Source organism: Brachyistius frenatus, unplaced genomic scaffold (genome assembly GCF_029030835.1).
Source record: "Brachyistius frenatus isolate BFR_SWC_R1_liver_20210118 unplaced genomic scaffold, ASM2903083v1 Contig_125, whole genome shotgun sequence".
Taxonomy (NCBI): domain Eukaryota; kingdom Metazoa; phylum Chordata; class Actinopteri; family Embiotocidae; genus Brachyistius; species Brachyistius frenatus.
Window position 1 is genome coordinate 426,101 of NW_027210724.1, and position 10,697 is coordinate 436,797.

The window sequence follows — 10,697 nt, forward strand, 5'->3', positions numbered from 1 at the left end:
TGGATTGATGCTTGTTTGGTCTGACAAGACAAGGCGATAGATCAAAGACCTTTTAAATGATATTTTAAGAACAGAAATCGCCTTCAACAAATGCAAGTCGTGGATAAGAACTAAGAGAATTCACTGTTGTGTCCCGTAAATATGAGGTTGCGTGTGTGTGTGTTTGATTCTGTTTGAGATGCCTGTGGATATGAGTTGAGATGCAAGAGTGTGTGCTGTCTACACTCAGAAACACACGCAGACACACTGAGAGTCACTGATTCAATAACACAGCTGTGCACTACTTTGTATAACATCTTTAGGGCGAATAAACAAAAGCCTTTACATGTTGTATGACCAGGTCATGACTGTGAGATGTGTATTTGCTATAAAGGTGGCTGTCAAATAATACGAATTCAGCTGTGGGCTGCGTTCTTTTGAAGATTTAATTTAACTACAGGCTCTCTGAACATGAGTCATGTTTCCCTTTTGTAGCCACTATTAGGGCGTAACCCACATCTGTCCTCTCGGCTCGTCTTTACACTGTGTAAGCAAGTAACAAAAAAAAAAGTGAAAGGGAGAAGGACCAACTACATGGAAAGGAGGACGGACGAAAGGATGTAAGGAAAGAAAAATATAGAATATTGTAAGTGAGGGAGAAAAATCATGGCTATATGGACAGGAAATGAGTGGGTGTGTGAGTGGTCTGGACGTGATGCACTTTTTTACTTTTTTGAATGGAGGGTGTGGTAAGAGTACATGACATGCAGGATTCCACACTGCTGTTCAAAGACACACACACACACACACACACACACACACACACACACACACACACACACACACACACACACACACACACACACACACACACACACACACACACACACGAGCATGCTCATACTTAAATACTCCTGTTGCTCTAATCTCTCCAAGGACTCCTAAAAAACACAGCAAGCAGAATGAGAAAACACATCTGTTTCTTTCTTCTTCTTTTACTTTTCAACCTTCAAACACAATTCATTTTCTATTTTTTTTTTTTTTGGTCTATTAATATGTTGCTGCTAATATTACTGAAATAACTTGCTTGTGTTTTGCATTTGTAGTTTAATCGGACATAAAAATTAACAAGATGAAGTGTACCAAAAAATGCTGGCATACATATTTAAATAGTGTATTGGCAAATTCAGATAAATTATATTTATATAGCGTCAAATCACAACACAAGTTATATCAAGGCACTGAACATAGTAAAGTCCTAACAACAGAATATTATACCATTATAGAAAGGAAACCAACAATTCAACAATACCCACATGAACGACTATTTGGGAAGGAAAAACTCTCTTTTAACAGGAAGAAACGTCAAACAGGATAGAGACAACGCCCAGTAAACAACATTGACAGACTTTGAGATTTTCCCTTATTGAACAATTGATCCACAACATACAGAATATTGTCACGTTACAAGCAGTAGCATTAGAGCTGTAGTTACTTTTAAGGTAGGTGTGTCTTTGAGCATATTTAAAATAACTCACTGTAAAAGCCTTTAACAGTACATGTACAGGTGACAAGTCTTGATCACTGGCATCGAGGAATGTTTCACTCATGGGCTGCCAATGTGTGTAGCGTTCACTTTATCTTTCACTCTTCCAACCTCTGTCTTTCTGTACAGTTGCATTAGTGCAACTACAAACTAATTAATTGCAAAACTCCCGTCTGTTAAAGTATTTTTGCCGAACTTCTGAAGCCTACTGAAGATATTTGCTTTAAAACTGTTCTCTCAATTAATTAGTGAACTCATTTCCCCCTTTTTTTCATCTGTTTAAACTAATCCATGTTCCTCTCAGTCTTTTATCAACTTTCTGACATCCTTTTCTCCTACTCTGTTCACATCTTTGAAATTCAACTGTAACCTTCAACCACAGCAACCACACTATTTAGTCTGTAATATACAAAAGCAACATGTTTAAGCAAGCCTTGCTCTTGTCATAGAGAACATAATTTTGTTAAGTTTTTAGGAGCTTATCCTTGGGGAAAAAAGCATTACAAATAATAAAGACATTACAAAAGAGAAAAAGGAAAGAAGCACTCACTTTTTGTACAATCAGCTGACTTATCAACATATGACACAGTAATTGAAGTCAGCACTGTGTCAATTTACACTATTGAATGGAAGACATGGGCAGAGAGCGACCCCTAATGGCTGTGTAGGCAATGACAATGTGTACTTCTAGCTGCTTGGCTTTCGATGAGGGTACACAGGTTAGGTTAGGTTAGGTAGTTACTTTATTAATCCCCGAGGGGACATTTTTTCGCTACAGCAGCATACAGAAGCAATGTGTGACAAAATACACAGTCAAACATCAGTAGCTTCAGTCACCCAATAGGTACAGTTCTGAGTTGGAGGAGATTACTTTGAGTGGCACTGGGAGGCAAACCGATCTGCCCTGTTTTCAGATCTTCGACGGCGAGCTGAAGGAGCAAGAGAGGGATGTGTGCTTCATCGACATCGCCTACGATGAGATCCCCGAGCGCTACTATAAAGAGTCTGAGGTGAGCTTGTGTAGGTGTGAGTTTTCAGATGCTTAGGGCTACTGGGAGATAACACGACTGGAGAGGTGTAAGTGTACTGCTGAATCTGGAAACGGTAGTAAGACAATGGGATTTACACAGAGCAGTATGATTTCAGTTGATGTTGTGATTGTTTTCTCTGTTTCTACGTTATTTTACTGTGTATCTAATAATTTCCAGTGAAGAAAGCTCTTCTATTCTACAAGGAGCGTCACAAATTCAATAAAAATATATTTGATAATATAAAATTAAAATTGCCCAAACATGGCCTCTACAAATTATGGGGATCTGAGAGCTTATTTCTACTTGTCCTGCAGCTATCCTCGCTAGTTTTAAAAGCCTTTTTGTAGTTCAGAGTCTGTGAAGTGAAAGCTGGTAATTTTCTTCATAGCTGTTTAATAACATATTGCCTCAGCTCTATTGAGGCTGGGTTGAGATTTTCTAAGGACCAGAGGGGTTAATTCGAGTGGTATTTAATACTGACGTTAAGTCATGCATCTAAGTTTAGACTCTCACTGTCTGTCTCCACTCGGGCGCAGAAACAACGTTGCCTGAAGGTTTGGGTTAATTATTGTCATATCAAACGTTTGTGTGTCATCCTCCCCTCCCCACACACACACACTATTGCAGGACTTGAGATATTTTAAATCTGACAAGACGTCACGAGGGATGCTTCAGGAGGGCTGGAGGGACACGCAGGATCCCATCATGTGCTCGTACAAACTGGTCACGGTCAAGTTTGAGGTGTGGGGTCTGCAGACACGAGTGGAGCAGTTTGTACACAAGGTGAGAACTCAACCACGGGATGAATGTTTACCTTTTGTTATAATCAAACTTCCTCAAATCTTTGAATGGTTTTTAACTTGCAGTAATACAAACTGTATTTACAGCTTTCTTTGGCTACATTTATTTTAATTTCATCCACTTGTCCAACCTTTTGGTTGTACTTAAAGAATGAGGCTGCCATTATTCTATATTGTTTTAATTATCAAAAATATCCTAATCAACAATCTGACTCCCCTCGTCATGATATAAATCACTTAAAAGGGGTCACAAATATATACTTTATCAGAAAAATAGAGAATATCACTGTACTTGGCTTAGTGTTTAATCACACACAACAATTCCAGTTGGTCATATACTGTATATGTCATGTACAGCTCTGAATGTCTGAATTCCACTTGTTTGGTCCATCTCATGGTTGGTAATTGGATAGATTATAGGATTGCATTTTATCTTGTCACTTTACGATGTAGTAATGAGGTAATTTTTTTGTGTATATTTCTGACGCTAAGATTGAATTCTTATCATTTCATGGGAACTATCACACCTTCACTGCCTAAATCTTAAGTATTTGGGGTTTAAACATTCAATAATAAAAGACTTAAAAGATGTTGGATCACTTTTGTGTTGCGTTATAGGTGGTTCGGGATGTGCTGCTGCTGGGACACAGACAGGCTTTTGCCTGGGTGGATGAGTGGATTGGTACGTCTGCAAGACTATTAAACTTATTTAAATTATAAAATAATTTACTTTTTCTTATCCGAATAAATGTTGAACCTGCATACAGTAGTAAACCTTTTATATTTGACATGTATTACCTTGCAGCTCTTCATTAATGTTTACTTTTTTTCTTCCACTGCAACTAGTTATTCTTTAAAATGTTAGTACTTTCAGCTACTCTGATTGTAATATTCACTGTATTCGGATTAGTGTTTATTCACCAGCATGCATGAGCAATCACTCCACCTGCATCTTGCCTGTTCACTGCCAGTCCTTTTCATCATCCAACAGCATGGATCCTCCTCCCACCACAAACTCACTAATGACTGTAAACCCTCTCCAGGCATGGTCGGACTTTGTTTGAATTGCAACCTGCACATTGAAAATAAGCCTTAATGCACATCCTTTCATGTTTCTGGATAGATAAATTCATACTTTTTGGTTTATGTATCTATATACTGAAGCAAAGTTGAGAGTTGGCACAATATTAGGAACATTTTTGAAAAACGGTTTCTCTATTATTTACTTAAATAACTTAATTTGAAACTAGATATCAGTAAAACAAAGTATGTGGCTGTAAATAGCAAACGTACGAGTTTGGTAAAAAAAAAAATCTTGCACACCAATTGGTATCTATTATATGAAGGAACAAGTGGACATTTAAATCAGTTAAGAATGATATACTGACTGGAACATAAAAGCTGCTTTTGCTTCCTTGAGTATCTTCTTTGCTCAAGCGGCTGCGCTGTTTACATCCACAAGTGGCTGCAACACATTTACTCACTCTCAGCTATTTTTTTTTTTTTCATACCTGCAGGACGTAGAGAAAATAAGCTCATTATCTTTGCCATGAAACATACTCCTCTTACTCTTCGATGAATAGCACAACTCCCTGCAACCTGGATGTTTTTTGAAATGCTCCTGAAATCTTTTCACACCTGGAATGATTTTGCCTGTGGAATAAGTGAATCTTGGCAGGTGTTTCTTTCTTGTGCTTCCGATGATCCAACGCCTTCATGCTTTTCCTAAATCTTGAAACATCCTTGACCTAATTCATCCTCTCCTCCTGGTGTGACTCGGCCATGTCTAGCTGTCTCCTGTACACTCTTTGGGTCCTGGGAAGCTAGCACTTTAACCACTAACTTTAACCTCAACAAAGCTCACCTTTGCCACCTACTGTAACCCTCCCCTCCCCCACCTGTCTCTCAATGGGAGTTACCAACATTTCGACCTTCGTTCCACCCCTCCCCCTTCTTCCAGATATGACTTTGGATGACGTGCGGGATTACGAGAGAAAAATGCATGAGAAAACCAACATTAAAGTTTGCCATGAGCAGCAAGACCATTCCACAACAAACCCATCTTCACTGGATGACATAGAGATCCATGACAAAGCAAGCGTATGTGTCTTTTTCATTGGTTTTTTTTTACTCCATTGCCCCTTCTCCGTCTCGTATTTGAACCATTGGTGACATGCCTCCGAGGCTACATATAACTGTCCTCATACAGCCACTCCATTATGTCCAACATGGAGTCAAACCGTGCATCCATGAATGGTTAAAAATGTAAAGAATATAGTTGATAAAAAATATTTTTTAATTTTCCCTCTAAATAATCCCTAATTAATCTCTTTCCAATCTAGACATGACAATGGATGAGGTGAGAGAGTTTGAGCGCACCATCCAGGAGGCCACCAACCAGAAGATCGGGATCTTTCCCCCGTCAATCTCCATCAGCGAGACGCCCATATCCTCCTGTGCCCTTACTGGCCCCGCCAGCGCCCCCTCCACTCCCATGTGCACTGATGCGCCCGAGTCCCTCTCTGTCTCCAAGGACAGACTCCGCAAAAAATCTGCTCCGGAAACCCTGACCCTTTCTGATCCTGCTCCAAGCGACGTCCCTCAGGGCTCCACCTTGAGCCCATTAACCGATTCAAACCACGTCCAGTCATCCACACCGCCCTCCAACTCTGACCTTGCTGAGGCGGACGAGCAGTAGAGGGACCTTGGAATGTCTTCCCCCACCCTCTGTTTTACTTATTCCCCCAATATGTCTTACGAGCCCAATGAGCCGAGCCTAACCTCCAAACACCAGTGCCCAGAGATTCATGTTCTCTAGCCATATTCAATGATTTGCCATAATCCTGGACACATAGCAATCACTCTAGAAGTCTTCACCAGTGTCATTAATACCATCCAGGCAGCTGTAGACTCAGCCACGCTGACGTGGCTGACTTCCTCTTCTTGTGAGTTTAGCCAGCCATACATCACATATTTTCTAACAACCACCCCTTTAATCAAAACAAAGATCATTGGTAATTTCTTTTGTTGAGTGGCAGTGTTTTACTTTGTGAATAAATTATTCTCATTGTTTCCTTAATTATATTTATTTAATCAGACAAGCTGGCTATGAACTATTGAACTTTGAAGTAGTTGCCTTAACACCACAGAGCCAGTGGTGTTTATTAGTTTTGACAATGTGCGCAAATTAATGACAAATTAGTGGTTGTTTGCTAATCAATTAGGAATAAAATCATTAAAACAAACTAGAGTAGCACAGTAGATGTAATATGTTAGATTAAAACACATTGGACAGACAGCCAAGTACCCTGATCCACCTAACATTTTTCTTGAGCTGTCCAAACTGGCCTGTGGATCCAACTGTACCCATCCTTCCCATTCCCAACTCCAGTTACGTAAGAGATGCAAGATCAGTACAATCATTAAGAGATTATACCTCAGGACTCCCCGACTCTACCTGGCTCTCAATCCAAAGGCAGGGATGTTACTGTACCTTTCTCTCCCTTCTTATTGCCAAACACCTGCATTTTATACCTCCACAGAGATTATAATTTAGTAACTATTGTATGTATTATAGCAGTCTACTTAACCCTTGAGAATGTTTACACATCAGAAACCCTGGAACATTTGCGTATTAGCAACGCTTTAGATTTAGCTGTCATATCTGCACTTGCAGTTTTAACATGACAGATTTAATGAGGCTAAAATTGAATTTGTGAAGTTTACTACTGCGTGTATCTTACTGAAGTTGACTGAGAGGTCAGTACAATACTTCATTATAAAAAATAAAAAAGTCAAATGTTGCCTGAAACAAATACTGGACATCTCGTGTGACATAAATATGGTCCACTTTGATCAAATCAGCAAATCACTTTTATGTCACATGTAGGAACAAGGCCATTTTGAGGAGGTTTTAATCAATGACTGATCTTTGCGCAGAGGAGGTAATAAAAACTCTACATTTTGATTTGAGGAGAAGGGCACGTGCATCAAGCTGACTTGAGTATGTGCTATGTTAGCATTTGCAGAAGTGCTTGCACTTTTGCTTTGCCGGTGCTGGTTGGTAATACAGAGCCAGTGCTTTCATAGGAGCGGAAAACAATTTTGAAACGGGGACATCCTTTGCAGTGACCCATTATTTGTGTTGGGCTTGTACTATAAGTTTCCATTTAAAACCCTAAAGGAGAAACAAATTACATCAGGACAGCAATTTTGATGGAAAACCCTCCTTTTCCATTCAATGATATTATTCAAAGAAAGGGTTTTTATATGCTGCATGGGATGTTAACAACATATATACATATTATGTGAAGTATATATGGATATACTGTAAATGGATGGATTGGTACAGTATATTTGGTGATGCAACTATGGTGTATGAAAAACATGAATGCTTACATTGGAAGTCTACTTATTTTGTATAATAGAAAATGCAGATTTTGAGTGAAACGTAAGCATGTCCAGAGAATATACTGTAGGCCTATAAACTCTTTGAACTCAGTGCCTCTGCATGCAACAATTGTATCATCACATACATGTGTGTAAACCAAAATCTCTTATATTTCAGCTTCAGATACACAAAATTTCATTGCATTATTATTATGTTTTGCCTGTTTTCTATGTTGTATTTAACCGAGAATAAACATGGGATACAGTAGCTGATTTACAACATAATCCGATCGAATCAATCATATCAAACTACGCTATCAGACTTTCAAGTAACAGGGCTAACTTGTTATTTTATTTTAGGAAATTAGTCATTCTTTTGTTCCCCTCTTCATACAAGTACTAACTTCACAGCGCAAATGCATTTTGCACTTTCCAGTCTTTGACACCTTATTTGACAATGAAGGAATGTGTTACATAAATGTCTTGTTGGGTTTGTTGGACCAAAGTCCTATAATGCAGCATAGTAACTTTGAGGAGAGGCGGTCAAAGAGAAGGTCCTCAGTGGTCTTGCCATACAATCTTGTTAATAATTTGTACAGGTTCTGACTTGCTTTTGACAACAAAAAAACAAAACAAAAACAAAAACAGAATAAACTGTAGCTATTTATCTGTACATGTAGCTTTTGTCTTTTCTTTTTGAGGATAAATTTGCTATATACCAGTTATTGGCCCTGTGTATTGATCTATTCTGTATAGATAACTTACAACTCCGGTATTGACCACCTCTCTTGTCAGGAACACAGAGATCCAGGGACTCGTTTGATCTACCATGGGCTATTAAATTAATGCAAAATATCCAACTGTGTAACATTTAAGCTCTGCTCTGTTTAAAAGAGTAAAACATTAGGTATTGTAAATACTGTTGTTAATGATTAATATAGTAGATTTCTTACATTGAACCTGTTCCAAGTTTCATTACTGATGTAACATGAATGTGCTCAAAGATTTAAAATAGTCAGAAGGATATTCTTTTTATGTTTGTGTGATAAGGATGGCATTTTCACAGACATGGATTAAAGGTCTGTATTGATCCAGGCTATCTGGTAACTGTTGATGTGTCTGTATCTATGAAGTCATTGTCAACTATTGAGCAGACTGAATTCAATTAAGTTTACTCTTCTCAATCAAGTATCAAGACTCCTCATTGTTGTGGTGCACTTTTGACTCTCCAGGGCAAAATTTATTTGACAAGTTGTACAACAAATTGAAGCTTTCCTTTTTAGTGGTGTGGCTGCTTTGACGTTTACTTGCCATGTTAATTTAGAGGTGATTGGCTTTTTGGTTTTCTTTTATCTAGTAAAACCTGCTGTACTTTGATTTTGTGATTGCTGTAATGTTTGAAAGACAAAAAAAAAAAAAAAAAAAAAAAGAGTTTATTATTATTTCTTTGGATTAAAGGACCAATAATTTCACTCCTCCTCCCTTCCTCCTGATGCGGTTTTCATTCGGCCAGGCTGTTGTGCTGTCTCCTGAAAACTGGGGAATGTCTCGCAAACAAGAGTTAGCCAGAACACGTCACTGGGTAAAACCACAACTCGGTGTACTGCAGTATTTGCAGGTGTGGTTCTGGCTTATTCATCTTCATTAACCCTGCTTTGTGAAACAGACCCCAGCAGTGTCATTTTTGTTTAGCTGCTGGAAGTTGGTCTTCGTTCTTCCACTTGAACTATTATTGTATTTGTTATATTTTTACTGCCCTTTGAGGTTCATTTGGTTGTAATTATTGTTTGACTTTTTTTCTGAAATAGACAAATAAACTTTATTAGCTATTGCTACAGTGTCACCATTTATTCTGTTTACCATGCATGTTTGACACAAGTCAACATTATCTTTGTGCTGGAGCCTGATCTCTGGCTCCTTTTCTGCCAGCTAATGGTAACGGGTGATGGGTGACAAGTCAGGACTGCAGGCGTTATTCTTCCTGCACACGAGCCCTTACAAAGTAGTATTCTAACCTCTCGTTATGTTGAGTGAAATTAATAAACGCAATGATGGCTGCATAACTCTTAGCAAAACGGAAGCAAACCAGTTTACATCCCACATGGCTGTCATGCATGGTTTTGTGGTGGCTGTTTCCTTGTTAGTATGGTCTTGCTAATAACAGAGATAAGATAGCTATAATGCAAAGTATGGGCTTGAACGATTTAGCCATTTAATTGATCCACTTCTGGGCCTACACAATATAACTATCTTAGATAGACTATATTGTAATCAGTTACAGAAAAAAAAAAGTCACCTTCTAACTAACAGCAGGGCAAGAATAGGCCTGCACAAAATTGACCCAAATTACTGAAACTCTTAAGAGAGGCTAAAGTGACTCATTATTGCCTTATAATGTACAAAGTGGGATTACAAAACAGGACTTAAATCTTACTGCAACTTCAAAGTCAGTGAAAAACGCCACTTCAGTATGTCTCTGTTACACTAAATATTCATAGGCAACAATTGAAGTTAAATTTGCTGAATTAAACCAAATCAACAAACTATATTAATTATAATTGGTTTTCACAGACAGTAACAGGAAATCAAACCATAAAGCTTGGTACAGATTCTATATCAAATTAAACACCTGTTTAAATGTGCAACAATATGAACTGATGGTCTGTAAAAAATATTATATTATTTGCTCGAATGTTAAATACTAATATAATGTGATTCACCAAGATTATTTGGAGATTGGATTGACAGTAGTCAAGGAACATTAATACTTTCACAACTCATCAGATTCTGTTACAAATATTGCTAAACTATTATTTGTGAATGGAAATATATGACATGACCTTTACTAAGAGCACCCCACCTGCATTTTAAACTCCTTAGAAGCACGCAGACAAAACACCATATCCCAAAATCTCATGAAATAACCAAAACTGCTCCTCCTGTGGCAGAGCA

At 38.2% G+C, this 10,697-nt stretch overlaps 1 protein-coding gene across 1 annotated transcript in view; it reads left to right on the top strand.

Annotated features, from left to right (window-relative positions):
* LOC138630003 (cytoplasmic phosphatidylinositol transfer protein 1-like) overlaps window positions 1-9,576 on the top strand; it is a 66,000-nt gene extending 56,424 nt beyond the window's left edge. Inside the window, exons 6-9 of the mRNA XM_069714081.1 lie at window positions 2,440-2,535; window positions 3,184-3,339; window positions 3,975-4,038; window positions 5,699-9,576. Coding sequence (XP_069570182.1) covers window positions 2,440-2,535; window positions 3,184-3,339; window positions 3,975-4,038; window positions 5,699-6,054 — 672 coding nt within the window. The 3' untranslated portion in view covers window positions 6,055-9,576. The remainder of the gene's footprint in view (window positions 1-2,439; window positions 2,536-3,183; window positions 3,340-3,974; window positions 4,039-5,698) is intronic.
* Window positions 9,577-10,697: the final 1,121 nt, after the last annotated feature.